Source organism: Musca domestica, unplaced genomic scaffold (genome assembly GCF_030504385.1).
Source record: "Musca domestica strain aabys unplaced genomic scaffold, Musca_domestica.polishedcontigs.V.1.1 133, whole genome shotgun sequence".
Lineage (NCBI taxonomy): Eukaryota > Metazoa > Arthropoda > Insecta > Diptera > Muscidae > Musca > Musca domestica.
In genome coordinates this window covers 1,267,131-1,283,708 of record NW_026712178.1, presented here as the reverse complement: position 1 = coordinate 1,283,708, position 16,578 = coordinate 1,267,131, and the positions used below count along the sequence as shown (strand labels likewise).

General features: G+C 36.4%; 1 protein-coding gene across 3 annotated transcripts; it reads right to left on the bottom strand.

Annotated features, from left to right (window-relative positions):
* Positions 1-51: 51 nt before the first annotated feature.
* On the bottom strand, positions 52-16,333 carry LOC101893573 (uncharacterized). 3 transcript variants are annotated; one of them, XM_059118832.1, is made up of 13 exons: positions 16,133-16,333; positions 14,473-14,714; positions 13,730-13,855; positions 13,474-13,644; positions 13,015-13,407; positions 12,048-12,948; positions 5,339-5,912; positions 5,122-5,257; positions 4,941-5,046; positions 2,461-4,874; positions 2,246-2,390; positions 1,106-1,498; positions 52-1,025 (listed from the first exon to the last, which is right to left on the bottom strand). In XM_059118832.1, exons 2-13 carry the CDS (start codon positions 14,653-14,655, stop codon positions 205-207), a joined length of 6,363 nt encoding a protein of 2,120 aa, XP_058974815.1. In that variant the 5' UTR covers positions 14,656-14,714; positions 16,133-16,333; the 3' UTR covers positions 52-204. The 3 variants fall into 3 exon arrangements, with proteins under 3 accessions (XP_058974815.1, XP_011290627.1, XP_005178854.1); XM_011292325.3 differs by having other exon boundaries at positions 5,339-5,597; positions 16,133-16,332; XM_005178797.4 differs by having other exon boundaries at positions 5,339-5,585; positions 16,133-16,332.
* Between the last annotated feature and the right edge of the window lie 245 nt (positions 16,334-16,578).

Sequence of the window (16,578 nt, the reverse complement as noted above, 5' to 3'; positions counted from 1 at the left end):
ATAGGTCCACTAAATACTAATCAACGAATTGAAATAAAACTAGAAATTAAATTATTTTTTTGCAGTGTTAACAACAGGTAATAATAAATATATACAATTGGAATTCTACATGGTGTCATGGTGTAAATGACAAGTGATAACATTGGATTTATGGCCACCATCCAATGAGTGAGTTGGGGGATCATAGATGCCAGGGCAGCATCTTTACATTATGGAACACAGTCCAGATGTTTCGTTGCCACACACCACCTTCTCCTTTTTCCGCAGGGATGCTTTTTGCAGAGCCGGTTTCAATTCATAGGTGATGGTATCTTCAACGGGAGGCGGTGTTGGTGTTTTGGCAGGTGGTGGTGGTTGTTTGGCGGCGGGCACAACAACATTGGCCTGGGGTATGGTTCGACTTACAGTTGCCGTGGGACCATTATTGCCATAAATACTGCCTATTACAGATATGGTACTTACACTGTTCTCACTGGCAATGGAGGGTATTGGATTGGAGTGCTCCTCAAACAACATGGACCCACCACCAACCACAGAGGATTGTGTGCTACAAATTGTTGTTCCGCCACCGCACAAAACTGGTATGGTTGATATTGTTGGTATGTGATTGAATGTGGACGTTGCTGCAGCAGTGGAGGATGATGTCGAAGTACTACTACCACCACCTAAATTACCCTTTGATTGTTCACTACCCAAATAATTTTTAGAATTATGATTTGAGGCTGAGCTATTACTACTACCACCGGTGCTATTGGGATTTACACTGTTCTTGGTAATATTTATTTTGATCTTATTAACTAAACTAGCCAAGGGCATTGTAGGAGCTAAGCCAACGGCAGAGAGGTTATGTTCATCGCCAGTTTCCATATTGCCATCCATGGAAATATTTAAATCTGTGGCCGGTGGATTGTCCGTTGTGGTTTCCGTGTCTTCATTCACAACCGAAGGCGTTGAGGCGGGCCGTTCCTGTTGGCCCGGAGACAGGGCTGATGTTGACGATTCAATGGTTTGTGTCTGGGTTTCTTCTAAGGGTTTGAAAATATAAAAAAACATAAGTTTAAGTTATTTACAAAAAACCCCAAACACATGATGTAGATCTACTCACCACTACTGTGTATGGAAATCTCCTCGGGGGCAATCAACACGGTGCCCACATCCTCAAACCCATCATCTTCGTCTTCCTCATCCGCATTGGGTTCTTGTTTGATTTTGATATTCATAAAGCCCACACCTGCCTCAGGTTCGGGTAACTCTTTCTCCACGTACGTATCCAAATCAGTAAAGGGTATATGGGGCTCTTGTATTTCAACATCAGATTCTGTTGTTTCATTGAGTTCGCCATCGTCATCTTCGTGAATATTACCCATTTGTTCACGTGTCACATTTGCCGGCACATATTCATCGTCGTCATCATCAATCTCCGTAACGGATGGTTCTTCGTTGGGCAAAACAATGACATCGTCATCATCATCGTCGTGTTTCGATGTTGTGGGATTTTCTGCGAAAGAAACAAACAAATGTGATTTTAAAGAATAGAATGAAATGGATATTTTTAGCACGGAGTAGCTTCCAAGATCTATTCTACCCCTAAAAAGAATCCATTCACCCAAAAGATTATCTATTTGTAAATATATTTCTAAAAATACTTTCAACCATAGAAAGTTCTACTAAAGTGTAACGTATTCTTAAAACTCCTGAAGAATTTTCTCTCCATAAGAGACCATTTGAAAGTTTTGTTTTCATAGAATGTTTGAAAAGCTCCCTCCTCTAAGGATTTTTGTAAATTCTTCTATGCCCTGAAGATTCCCCCAAAGGTAATTTTCCATAGGACGTCCTCAAAGCCACAAAAGAAAACTTTATGAAGTGTCTGCTCAAAGTTCTTTGTCTCTGGAAGCCTCCTAAATTCATTCCAAAACAAAAGTCTTGATCTTCTAAAATTATTCACCCATTTCAGTCCCTCCAAACGATATTCAAAACATGGAAGATCTTCTCAAAAGTCTTTCGTCTCTTAAAAACCCCTTTCGAAATGCTTTCCAAAACAAAGATATTATGCCTATAGAAAACACATTCTCAAAACTCTTTCCTCCATAGAAGGATACCATAAAAACTGTCCTCTATTCATAAACGACAATCTGAAACTTTACTTTTTACTATTCAGATCCTCCCAAAGATCTTTTACCCCCAAAAAGATCTCTTGAATATCATTCAATATCTACGGGAATTGAGATAAAATGCTGGTACATACTTTCTTTGCTATCGTCTTCTTCAACCTTTATGACAATATCGACAGCATTGTCATCATCGATTTGTATTAAAGAGGGTTCCTCGGCAACATCTTCCTCGTTGGTTTCCATTTCTTTGGGCGGCGGCGTTGGGGGATTCAAAGATGCCTGCAAAAATTTATTTTCATTCATAATTTCCCTTCATTGATTTTCCCAATAATTACCCTTCTCCCCTTACCTTATAGTCCTCATAACACAACGGATGATAGATTTTATCTTCCACGCGGATGGCACAACGTAAATGCCATTCTTCCAATTCTTCGTTGTAGAATTGCTCAAACCGCTCTTGACACATATCACATGCCCGATCAACATCATCCGGACCGGCGGGGCAACTTTGTATGGGTGAATTGGTGGAACGTTGATTGGATGTTTCATCCATTATTTCCACATCGGTTTGGGGCGTTTCAAAGAAATTCTTTTCTCGCTCATCCAAATCCTCGATCTCTTCGTATTGTATCCAATCGTTTAGCTCATAATACCATTTGCGGGCGTGCGCTTTGCGTGACGAGTCACGTTCACGCCGATTTTGCCGGAAATGCCAATCTAAATGTTGGCTATATTTTATGGTTTGTTCGGGTGGGAAACGGACGCCACAGCTGCTGCATTGCATGCCCGAGAAGAGGGTATTGACAATGGCTGCTTGTCGTGTTTTTATCGATTCAGGCTTGGACAGATCTATGGGTTTACTAGCTTCCATTGGGGGTTGAGAGGATGGTGGAATGGCGGCAGAGGTTTCTTCAGTTTCTGTGGTGTTCGTCGTGGTGGCTATTTTGCCGGTGGCAGCTGTTTCCGTTGTGGAAGAACTGCTTGCAGCTGGTGTGGCTGGCACAGTGCTGCTGTTTGTATTAAGAGCAGGAAGTATACCACTTGCCCCTCCCAGTATACCGGTGGACACCAGTTTCTGGAACAATTCATCAATGTTTAGATTACTCAAGGCCGCAGCTGGCAGTATGGGCACCGTGGGCTCTGCTGGTTTCTGTAGCTCGGCTTGCTGGCTCATGGCCGCCTCAGTTGTGAGGGGATTAGTGTTGGTGCTGGCCATAATTTCACTGCTAACCGGAGGTTTGGTTTCCACATAAATCATATTCTTAATTTGTACTTTTCCTGCAACCACACCCTGTGGCAATGCTCCAAAACGTATGAAGTATTTATTTGCCCCCAGGTATAGGCTTTTTGGTAAGCCACCATATTCTACACGGGTGGGAGCTCCATCTAGGAGAACAGTTAGAAGATTATCAGCAAATTGCACTGTATGTTCCACCTCGCCCAGGCGGAAACTTTGTATGCGAGCATCCAAAAAGAGCGGTATAACATTGTGGGCATCCACAATCATGTTGATTTTGCCCACCACCAAATCCCGGCGCAGTGGCCCAATGTTGACCTGGGGCGGTGGTCCTTCGGCCTTGAGCATATGCATTTTGTTGCGTATGGGCACGGTGATGGGTGGACCACCAAAGTAAATTTCATACCAATGTTCATCGATGAACAGTTCGCGGGAGGGAGAGCCGAAACGTAAATTCAAGGTTTCACCATCGATGGTCACGGGTTTATAGTCGTGATTGAATTGCAGGGTGATCGGCTCATGGTTGTCAATGAATATGGTTCGCTGGCCATTTTGAAAACCAATTTCACGTGGCTGATCCACCTCCATAAAGACAATGGCTATGTCATCGTAGAAACGTATCTCCTTGGCGCAGCCATCAATGGTAATGGTGCGAACAATGTCTTCCTGGGGATTATCGATGGAATTGCAGGGTTTGGGCATCATAGGGGGTGGTATAACAGAGCCAGAACCGGCCATTGGTGGCATGCCACGCATGGGACCAACGATGGGATTGTTATTACCTCCTTTCCCAAAGTGTTGGGGCATGTTATTGCCAAGCACGCCACCACCACCACCACCGCCCATGGGCCATGGTGGCCGATTATTGGGCGGCATATTAGGTCGGAAACCCATGGAACTTCCCGGCGGGCCACCTCGTTTATTTGGTACCATCATATTATTCCAAGGTCGTTGCTGCTGCATTGGACCCACACCACCTGGCATCATGGCATTGGCATTAGGGGGTTCAATCACCCTATCACCCCATTTTGAGGTCTTGTTGCCACGTTTATCCCTGCGATTGTTCCCTGCAGCACGCATATTCTGTTCCTCATTGGAGTCGGTGTTATGTTTATCATCCACCAGACGCATAGGTTCATCTAAATTACCCTCACCACTGCTTACAGGGGAATCATTTCCTGCCGTGGTCTTGCTTATTTTTGGTATACGTTTCCTTAGGACTGCATCGCGGGCGGCATTACGTTCCGAATCATTGCTGGCGTTGTCATCGTTGCCAATGATTTTATCCTTGAACGTGTTGAGCGATTCACGTCGCTTGGCCTCCTTCAGTTTGTTGTCCTCATTAATGGACATCACCGTTTTGACCAGATTTTTGTACTGATCTTGATTAATCGATTTCGATTCCAATAGCTCTTGGGCCTGGGCAATCATGGTGCGTATCTTTTCATCATTTGCCTCCTGGGTGTCTTCGTTCATTTGCAGTTCGGCCAATTTGTTGCGCTGTTCCAAGTCACGATTTGTTTTATCTGGAGAAATTGGAGAATGGAAAAACAATGAACTAAGGAGCTCATGGAAGATCTTTCTATACATACCAAGTTTCAGCATTTTATTCAACTTAGCAGTTTTGGCCAATTTGGCCCTGACATCATCTAGACTAGACTTCTTAATGTTAGAGGTTGGTTTAGAACTGCCATCAGTCTGGAAAATTGATTAGGGATCAGGGTTATGATTTAAAAAAAAAATTGAAACATGATTAGCTAAGTAATTCCTTACCTTGACATTGTCCCAATTCTCATTGGTTTCGTTTGTCACACTAAACGAGGGAGGTGGTGGGGCTGTTTCTTCGGCTGTATTTCCGCTAATGGGTGGCATTAATTGTCTCAAATCTACATCCTCGGAACCAAATAAACTGAGAATAAAAATATTTGGAAAAAAAAATTATGTGTCAGAATTTTGGAAATTAAAAGATTCCAGCTGTGTCATCACTTACTTATCAAGTTTTGTTGGTTTACTCTTTTTGGCCAGGGGTTCCTCATCTTTTATTGGAGCCAGGGGTCGTTTTTTGACATCTTCCTCTGGATGATGATCTTTACTTACTTGACCATCCACTGAACCACCACTACCTGTTGTTTCCATTTTAGTGTGCTCCGGTTTGCTTTCCTTCGGCTCCATTTTGCTTTCCATAGCCGCTGGCGATGATGATGATGAGGATGAATGGTCATCGGAGAGTAGTTTTTCTGTAGATTTTTCTAATTTATTAACATTTTTTTGAATTTTGAAACAAACTTTTGTTGTTGTTGGTTTTGTTGTTGTTATCGCTAAGGATGATGATGACGACATCGCTAGATTTCTAGCATTATTTGGCGCACAAGAAATATCCTCAAGATTCCTAATAAAGTTGGTCTTGGTCAATGATTTTGGATCTAAAGAGGAAGTGTGTTGCTGTTGCTGTAACAATAGTTGGGGCCTCAAATCTATATCCATCAAACAACCTGTAGCAGTGGAGACTTCTGTCGTTTGCAAAGACGACGACGACGACAAAGACGGAGACAACGGCAAAAACGCTAATTGGGAATTTTCGGAAATTTTACAAATATTATGTTTTAAAATTGAATAGAGAGACAGAGAGAGAGAGAGAAATAGAGGAGAACAATAACTAAAAACAGAAACTAAAAATATTTTTTTTTCTGTGGAATTAAAAAAAACTAAAAGGAAGCTCAAACAAAGAAGACCAACTCTAAAACGGGATTTACACAGACGCGCAGAAAGTTTTCTGTTTTAAAGAAAATTCTGAGTTATTAGGAGTCTAAGGGGAGGGAGGATAAAATAATCTTCCTCCTAACTCATCATAAATTAGGTATAGGAAAATTTATATTAAAAAAACCAAAGTGTATGGATAAGAAAGAGGTAGGTAAACGTACACTCAGTTTGACTTTTTTCCCCGCCTGACTCCATGACTCAGAGTTTTCTTTTTCAACTTTCTCTGGCTGCATGTCCCCCGTCGACCATTAAAAAAATAATAAAAATAAAAAAAAAACGAACCAAGCCGACATCATCACCACAACAGAAAAAAAAAATACTTAAAATTAAAAATACATATACTTAGGTTGAATGTGCTGCAGCAGAACATTGTGAAATGTATTTTCGATGGAAACAAAAATAAAGGATAACTTGGATTAAGTGGTACTCGATTTAGATACCGGTTTTAGGTCACATTAAAATAAAAAAATAAAAACTAACAATAGTTAATTGCTTTAATAACATCACTGGAATTGCAATACCAAATCGACCCATTAAAAGTTTAGAGTGTAATATAGGCTTGCACATAGTCTGGACACTACAATCCTTACATTTTGTTCTGCATAAGAACCACAAGGTCTTCTGACTTACCACCAATGCACTTTAAAAGTTGGTAGTTTAATAGACACTTTTCAGGGAGACATTACAATAAAATATATTCTTTGTTTAAAAACAAAAAAATAATCAAATAATAAAAACTAAAATAAAAGAAAAAGCTTAGTTGGGAAATCATTCGAAATTTCTATTTCTATTGGTAGAGGCCTTTTTGGACTTTCGGGATCTTTTATTTATTTGGAAAGTCTTTTTTTTATAGGAAATTCAAAGAATGGCGATCTATTTAAAGGCTTCTTGATACGAAAAATCTTTATAAAGATTTACCAAACTCAATTCTTCTTAGATCGAGGACTTTAAAAAAATCTTCTGTAAAGATTCTCCTAAAGAATCTAAATCTAAAAATAGGAAGCGACCTTTTAAACTCTTCTTCCATTTTGAAGCCTTCTTCTAAGGGCCTTCTCCATTCCACTTGCAGTAGTAGAATTATTTTCCGACATTAAAAAGAAAATAGACCAAGATTAAAGGAAGGATAAACTTTTACAGGATCGTGTTGTTGCTGAACATTTGGCAGGAAATTGGCAATTAAAAGAATTTCACTTTCAAGTTAGGTTTACATTATTCATTGGAAGGTCTTTGAGCATGTTTTTTTTTTTTTTTTTTTTTGTAGAAATTCTTCTAAGGGTCTTCTCCATTCCTCTTGCAGTAGTAAATTTAAAAATAAAATAGACAAAGATTCATGGAGGAATAAACTTTTACAGGAACGTTTTGTTGTTGAACAATTGGCCGGAGATTGGCAATTAAAATAATTTCACTTTCAAGTTAGCTTTACATTATTCTGACTGTGTCAATTCAAGGATTATATAGATTTTATTTTTTGACGAGACTCTTTGCACTCAAAATTTGTAATTTAACTTCACTTTCATCAGTTCGTAACTTGTTTTGTTCGTTTTCCATTTTGAGGTTATGTTTAATTTTTTTTTTGCTGGAGAAATTTCTTTGATGACACTTGTCAAAATGGTTAAAGGAAATGACATCTGGTGGCATATTTTCTTTAACATCTAAAAATCATTTTTCTTTATTATTTAGCAAAAAGATTTTTACGTTTGAGCTAAGGTTTATGTGGTCTTCTTGCTTGGGATTGGTTATCCAACTCAGTATCATTACGAGGATTATGTAAATGTTCTGTTCTTTGGTAAGACTTTTTGAACTCCAATGTTTTTTTTTTTTTCATTTTGAGGTTAGGTCTAATTATTTGGCACCAGAAACTTGGCGTTGGCGACACTTTTCAAACGGCAAAAGTAAATTACTTCTGGTGTTTTCTTTAAGCCTGTAGCTTCACTTGTTAATTCAATTAATAGATTTTGAGGTTAGATTTATATTTTTGGCTTGGCGATTTTCCAAACCGGATTCATTACGAGAATTATGTAGATTTTCTAGGGGATATTCCAAAACTTTCATTATAAGTATTAATGACGAGATTTTCTAAACTCCAATATTTTAAATTGACTTGTCGTTCTTCAGTTCGTGGTTTTCCATTTTGAGGTTAGATTACATTTTTTGGCTGGAGGAGTTAAAAAAAAACTTTTCAAAGATATGTGAACGTTGTCTATAAACAATAAATATCTTGTGGCATAATTCCTTAAAAATGTAAAATCACTTCACTTGATATTTCAACAAAAAATATATTCACTTTTGAGGTTAGTTTTATGTTTTCGGTGGCTTGGGGATATCCTGCAACATTTCGATGATTATATCTATATATATCTTCATTAAAGTTCATTTTACTTTCATCAATTCGTGAAGAGTTTTGTTGGGTTTCCAATTTGAGGTTAGGTTCTAAAAAATATATATAGCTTAGATCTTTTGATAAATTGATAATGAGTATCAAGTTTTCCAACCTTTCCCCAATAATGATTGAGCCCCCATATGCATAATTTATATAGATGGATACATTTGTTTTAACTTAAATCTAATGTGACGACCTTGCCTTAAAAAGTCTTTTCAAGAAGGACGACCCTCCTTGTAGGGGAGAGAGAGAGGGAAAATCTTTGAAAATACTTTTTATCGGCGCAAAGTCCAATGACTGTCACTTTTTGGTATCGAGTTTATCCTTTCAGTTTGTTAAACATCGAAGATACATTTCTGGTGCACACACACACACATTACAACAATTTTTGCAACTACAAAACTATTTAATAAAAAAAAAAAACAAACAAAAAAATAATAATTAATAAACCAAAAAATTATTATCTAAAGAATCTCAAATATAGTTTTAAATTTACAAGTTATTATTGTTTTTTAATGTGTCTTGATATTTTTTATTTTGTTTTCTTTTGTATTTTTTTCTATTCATATCATTCTATAGAGAAAGACAGAGAGAAAACATTGTTCTTTTTTTTGCATACATGTAGTATTTTTTTTAATATAGGGATGCTGTTTTCAATCAATACTCTAACAACAAAAGTTCTTATTACAGTTATTTGTCGTTTAATATTCTTATTTTTTGGTTTTATACTTATTTTTATTATAAATAAATACAATTTAACAAAAAAACCCCAAAGAGTTAAAAATATAAGGAGAGAAAGAGAGAGAGAGTAAAAGCATACAACAGAGTGTTTGGTGGATGGATATTAAGGAACAACTAGGGGTCAATTAAAACAACGTAGGGCAATTTTTTTAAGCAGTTTATTTGTTTAAGTATTAAAATAATTTAATACTAATTATAATTTTTGGTTTTCTTTGTATTTTGTTTTTCTTAATAGTAAATTACTAGTTTAGTGGAGAAAAAATAAAAAAGAAATACTAAATTCGGGCTCTCTTTGATATCAAAAAATTTCCATTTTTTCCTTTCTTTCCTAGGTTTTGGTAAATATCACAGCTAATATATCACAGATAAATGTTTGTACACCACCCGCCTGCCCTTTAAAAGCCCAGACCATGTGAGAAGGAATCGTTCATTTTGCTTACATTGTATTGGTTTTTTTTCATATTCATTAATATCATTTCCGTTGCATAATAACAATTATAACATAGAAATACCTCTGTAAAATCCTGTCGAAATCGGTTCATAGTAGGACCGGCCCGACGTACTTTCCTTACGGTTTTGATATTGTCATAAGGAAATTTTGACACTTTCTAAATTAAAAGAATCTCATCTAAGGTTTTTTTCTAACACATTTCTTAGGTAGTTAAAAATATATGTTCTTCAACAATAACATTAAGTTTGTCGTAAGGTTTTCATTATCCATAGAACCCACCCTTCCCTTCAAGAATAATTCACATAGGCCAAGTGGTGAGGGAAAATTGAGATCCAAAACGAGTGATTCAAAAAGAGTGAATTTTCTATTGCAGTTCCTAATGCTAGATTTTTCTTTGGTTTTATTTCTTTGTTAGTTATGGCCTTTGAGCTTAGGTTTTTATATTTAACTGAGTGAAGTTTTCTTTCCACAAAAAACTATTTCAAATGAGCCATGAACGCTGCTTACAAAAAGAAACTGAAAGAATAATTATTTCTATAGGGGTTTTTAAGAACTCCCAAGTCTTACAATTAGTTCTTAAAAATTATTCTTTCTAAACTAGGGGAATTTTTAGCCAACAAAATGTTTGCCCGGTAATAAAAGAATCTAAGGTCATTAATGGAAAAATATCCATGATGTTTTCATCATTTTTCATGTATGCTTTTGCTGGATGTTTCGTGTCAATTAATTTGATAGATAACTTCACTGATTTAACTTCCCTTTTTTATACCGTCCATCTTGGAAAGGTGGTTCCATTTGTAACATCCCTAAATATTCGTCGTAGACCCCATAAAGTATATATATTCATAATCAGCATAAAATTCTAAGTCAATTTAACGACGTGCGTGTGTCTGCCTGTCTGTTGAAATCACGATACAGCCCACATTACTTGACGTAGACCTTCAACATTTGGCAGAACAATGTGTATTGTGTCTGGGATGGTTGGTATTGAAAATGAGATATATCGGTCCACGTTTTGGTATAGTCCCCATGTAACTGTAGCTCCCGATATTCGATATTTTGATGATTTTTGCCACATTTTCTACATGAACATGTCTAAAAATTGGTATTTGTGGTTCATAATGGGTTCTAATGTTTCCTTTACCCTAAGGTGGAGGGTATTTTTTTACTTGTTTTCCTTATGTCGAAATTTGCACATAAACTAGTTTCCAGGGGTCTAATATATCCCTTGCAAATAAATTTGGATTGAAATCATTACCACAGAATCTTTGGGGGTCCTGAAAAATCTCATAGCTTGAAGTAAGTTATTGAAATATCCGCTATTAAAAAAAAGAAAACTTTTTAAAAGTCAGTAGTAATAGAACAGCGTTGTTTGTTCGGGATACCGTAGTAAGTGGTCAGGCTTAATCCCATTATTGTTGTTTTTTATAAAAAAAACAACGTTTGTTTATTAGTGGAGAACGATGATAATGTTTACCAGGGGGTAAAGGCAGGGAATACCTAGGTTTCGGAAAGAGCCACCAATCCTCATCAGTTCCAGTGTTTTTATAAAAACGACAAAAATGGGATTAAGCCTGACCGTCAGTGGAAATATTTAAAATATTTAAAAAGATATTCCACAGGAAATTATTATTTATATTTATGTCTTGGAAAACTTTTGTAACCCTTTCTATTTCAAAAAAAAAAAAAAAAAAACTTTTTTAAAACAAATTCTATCTGCAATCACGAGAGTTTGTGAAAATTCTTTAACACATTTTGTTTATCGACAGAAACCAATTTGGAAGATTTGCTACCTATTCAAGAGGTCTCTTCAGATATACTTTTCCAACACAGCATTTGCACCTTCATCCTATTTTTTAAACATTAATTTTTTTTCTAGATTGTAAAAAAACATTTTTTTCCCTTTATCCAAAAAACAACAATTTGTACGATTTTCTAGCTATATAAGACTTTTTCAAGAGGTCTCTTCAGAAAGACTTTTCCCAGATATCCTTTGCATCGAATATTCATCCTATTTTTAAACATTCAATTTGTTTTCTAAATTTTGAAAAATATTCATAATTCATTACCCAAAACAAATTATGAAATAAAATCATGTTTCTCCCCCTTACATTGTCAAGCAAAATTAAACGATTCCCATAAAACCGGAGCGCAACAACTGAAAAGCCATTGAGGCATCCATAGAGAAAAAGAGAAAAAGATGTAAAAATAATATCACCACCCCCTATACTCTCGAAGAAACACAAACAGAATACCTAACAAAACTCTTTGGGGTTATTATGTGAAGAAATAACAAATTTCTGACTTTCGAATAAATTATCATTAAAATTAATGCAATAGTTTTGTAGTGAAGGTGACATGTCTTACTTTTGTCTGTATTATTTGCAGACGAAGCAGCAGCAGCAGCAGCTGTAGCTGTTGTTGTGTCTACAATGCTGGTTTTTACATCCTCGCCGCCAATATCCGTCATTTCCATATCGGTGATTTTGGGTAAACGTTGTTTTTCCGGCGATGAAGCCAACATTGACGATGATGATGATGTTGTGGACATTCTACGGCTGTGTGATCCACTATCTTTATAACTTTCAGCTGCCGATTCGGGTGAAGGACTGCGTGAACTGGTTTTACTACGTCCCGAACGAGAGGATTTATTCGAACGTTTCGAATCACGTGATTTACTCGGTGAGGAACTGGGTGATGATGATTTCCTTTTGAATGCACTCGATAGCGGAGCAATTTCAAAAGCGTCTTTATCACATTTTGTGGATGATGATGATGATTTGTCTGATTTGCCGTAGGATGAGGCATATGATGACTTTTTGCGCTCAACATTGGATGAGGTGGAGGAAGATGATGATGAACCTTTGGAATCGGAACGTTTGCGATCTCTTTCCTTGTCACGACTGGAACTTTTGCTGGAAGAGCGAGTCGAGGAAGAGCGACTGCCACTTGTGGAATTGGATGAGCTTGATCTTGTGGGTGATTTGCTGCGACTACTTTTGTGGCCTCGATCATTGCGATTATTTGACTTTGTGTCCGATTGCTGTTCGCCATGTGATGATGCTGTTGAGGGAACGTTGGCAGCAGTAGGCGGCTGTTGGTTAGATTGCTGTTGCTGTTGTTGCTGCTGCTGTTGTTGTTGACGCAACAAACGTGGATCACGTTGACGCACTGAACTTATCAATGCCGAATTGACGGGATGAACGCGGGGTTTATTGGCATTATTTCCAGCAGCAACTGTGGGCATATTCACCATGGGAGGAATATTCTAAAATGAAAAAATATAATAATTAGTAAATTATTATTCTTCAATATACCTATCTCTAAAAATTACCTGTTGTGTTGGTTCATTTATCATGCCAGGATGGTGTAGGTTTGGTCGTAAACCTCGGAAATTGTGGTGATACATGGGCGGCCTTAGAGGATTAATGGCCACACCGGGGGTTGCCATAAAACCAGGAGCCATAACTCCTGGCATAACTTGCCCCGCAATGGAGGCATTGGCAGGTGGCCTTATACCAACCGTTTGCAAGGCATTGGCCACAACCAAGGCATCAACAGGCGGTAAGACACCCTCTGCAGTTTTGGAAAACTGTTTTTCCTGCTCTTCCAAATGTTTTTTGGTGGCTTCTAGCTCCAATTCAAGTTTACGTTTCTTTAACTCCAACAATTCTCTAGTTTTATCCTGTAGAATTTTCTCCATTTCTGTGGGTATGGCTTGATTTGCCTACGAATTGCAAAAACAAACAATTAAAAGTCGATTCATTTATGAGAAAATTTTATCATGACTTACGGTTTTCAAAAAATTTGGATTAACATGTATCGACGGTTGTTTTGCTGTGATGGGCCAATTGTTGTCCAATCTCTTTACCTTGACATCCAAGGCATAGAGTTTTTGGGCTGAAAATACCTCATTCCATGTTTGCCTCAGGGCATACATTCTTTCTCTGATCTTTTCATTGACCTTCATTTTGATAGAGGGAGCAAAAATAGTAATGGTTATAAAAGTGATGCAGCAAACTACTTTGAGGGTTTTTTAAGCTACTTACCTTTTCGAAAACTCCACAAAATAAGCTGACAATACATTGGCTGAACAGTTGCACATATGTGCCTTTGACATTTTTAACAATTGAATCGATTAAATACAATATGGGCAATTTAAATTCTGGTGGAACCTGTTTTGGTGGGCAAAAATTACATAAAATTTTTCATTTAGGGCAAACTTTACACTGTGAGGATGTTTTTTATTTTGAAAATAAACATATTTTGTGTATTGTTTCTTGGAAATTTTGTTATGAGAAATAAAACAATTAACTACAATTGTTTATGATAATTGTTTATTTGTTTTTCATATAATTTGATGTACGTTGCTAAAAAATTAACTGCATGTGGTTTTATAAGAGAGTTTGCAGTTCTTAGGAGCACTTGGAATAGTTTTCATGATACAAATAATTTTTTCGGAAATACTCTACTCCGTTTCGTATGTGTGTTTTTAGCTGCTAACCAAGCCAGCCATTTACGCCAACACAGTTTCGAAATCGACAAAATTGAAGTGTACCAGAAATAATTCTTTCCAATTACATTTCAAGTGTTTTTTGTTTTTTCTCCTACGCATTACACTTTTGTTGAGCAGAACTAGCCTTTTCAAGCCTTTATTTTCTCAACTCAACTTTTTTTATTTTCACTACCCATCCGCCGGTGGGTGTTGAAATTCGGTCAAGTTGTCTTATGGCAGCAATACCAATTGTCTTACAAACTAGCTATTTATCAAATACACTTTATGACTATTAACCTTTGCTATATGTTGTTCAACGACTTTTACAATAACTGGGGCATATTCGATATTTTCTTCGGCCAACATGGTTAGCATGTTTATAAGCGGTTTGCTGTTGCAATTTAAATCCGACAGACTGGATAGATACTCCTCGGCAACGCGTTCTTCACATTCTCGTTGGGTTTTCGTAGCGATATCCATGGCTACGTTTAATTGTGTTTCTTTTTCTGGGATTTGCCTGTGTTTTCACAAGTTTGAAACTGAAACAAAAAGAGGATATACATAAGTTTAATAAAAGTTGTTAAAGATAAGGAACTAATAAATATGAAAATATCTTATTAAGTTATCTACAATGCAAGAACATTTCATGAATTTAGTATGGGATAAATGAAAATCCGATATTTCTTGAAAACTCTTCTGTAGTATGGGCATCTGGCAAACCACCTGCTACAATATATTGTTGAGTTAGCTTTGCATTCGTTGTAGACATGTATTCAAACCCTTTATTCCCAAAAGTTACTGCCAACAAGACGGAAATCGAGATCATGTTTATTCAGTCATAAATGGCGGGAATTATATGTTATTTATACCGTGTGACAAATGCCAAGCGATGAGCCTTGTGAGATACTGTTTACAAGAGAAGAGAGTCAAAGTGCGGTACACACTAACGAACAAAACAAAGCATTATTTTTGATTTACATTGGGCAATTATAATGGCGAATATTGCCAGTTTGTTTATAAAAGTGGGGGTGAGTGGTGCTCAAAAACCTCTCACAACGACAATTAACGATTGAAAAAATCTATAACAAACTTCAAATGAACTTAGTATTTAATATTTTTGTTTTAAAACACCATTTAGAACTTTTAATAATACACGTGTTTTTTTTTTTAACAATTTAACAATATTGCATAACATTTTCATTAGAATATCTAAATTCCGAAATTGTTTAACATGTCCTTGTACCGCCGTAGGTGTCTCTGCGGCTTTTTGTATTATTACAACATGATAGTAATAATTTATTATTGAGAAGAGAATTCTCTCGGATCCAAATAGAGTGTGGTTTACAAGAAAACAATGACCCCATTTTTAAGGAAATATGGTAATGTAACCATGTCAACAAATTCAAAGCACCTTGAAAAATTGAACCTTTAATTTTACATTAAATGCCATATGCAATGTTGAAAAGAGGTTCCACTGCAAACAAAATAAGCCATTGGCTAAAACCGTTTGTGATTCTCTTAACGTGTTTTTACAACACTTGCATGGAAAGACTTATATTTCGAAATTCCCACCAAACACAAATGTAAACACGCACGCACACACTGGACACACTAAGATTGGCACACACACACACACAAAGTCAGTACTATACACACATATTTATGTAGGTATATGTGTTATTGGCAAACATTTATAGCCCCTTTTTTCATGGGAGATGCCATGGAAATTTTTCTTTATTTCAACAATCTTGCAAAAAAAAATAATTTCAATCGATAAACATTTTCTTTTTGTACACTTTTGTTAACGAAATTCTATGGATTTTTAATTGCGTTTTCGATATTTTTGCACTTTATTGTTTGGGGAAAAACACAGAAATCACACATCGTATTCGTCATCACATTGGAAAAATAATATACACACAACGTATGACCTTTTGAATTTATTAACAAAACTTACCTTAAATTTACAAAAATGCTGTTTGAATCAGTCTTTATTCATTAAATAAATATCTTTCACTACTTCAATCTTATGTTTTCTCTTTTTTTTAAATTCAACTAAACACTAAAATTAAAAGTTCACGTAAGAAATGTAAGATTAAAAACGGAGACGATGCTTCTTTTATCCGATTATAGAAAAATGGCTGACGACGTTTAATTCACCACCGCCTCAATGCAAACCACCTTTTCTGTCAAAATGTGCTGTGGGAAAACACAATTAGGTCGCTTGACGTTAAACGCCCAGGCTGTCGGCGTCAGAACGGCTCTATACATTGTTCAGCGTCGTTACATATTATAAATATAAATATGATAAAATTACGAAAATATAGCATTTTAGTAGAAGAACGGAATATAGAATGCATATATTTGTATAAATTATTTACATCATTCGTATAAATCAATCTA

Coding starts and splice junctions, on each gene's coding strand:
- LOC101893573 (XM_059118832.1), bottom strand. CDS start 14,655: ATGGATATCGCTACGAAAACCCAACGAGAATGTGAAGAACGCGTTGCC. Junction 13,645..13,729: donor TTTGTGGAGTTTTCGAAAAG/GTAAGTAGCTTA, acceptor ATCAAAATGAAG/GTCAATGAAAAGATCAGAGA. Junction 5,913..12,047: donor TGCAAATAATACAGACAAAA/GTAAGACATGTC, acceptor ATTCCCAATTAG/CGTTTTTGCCGTTGTCTCCG.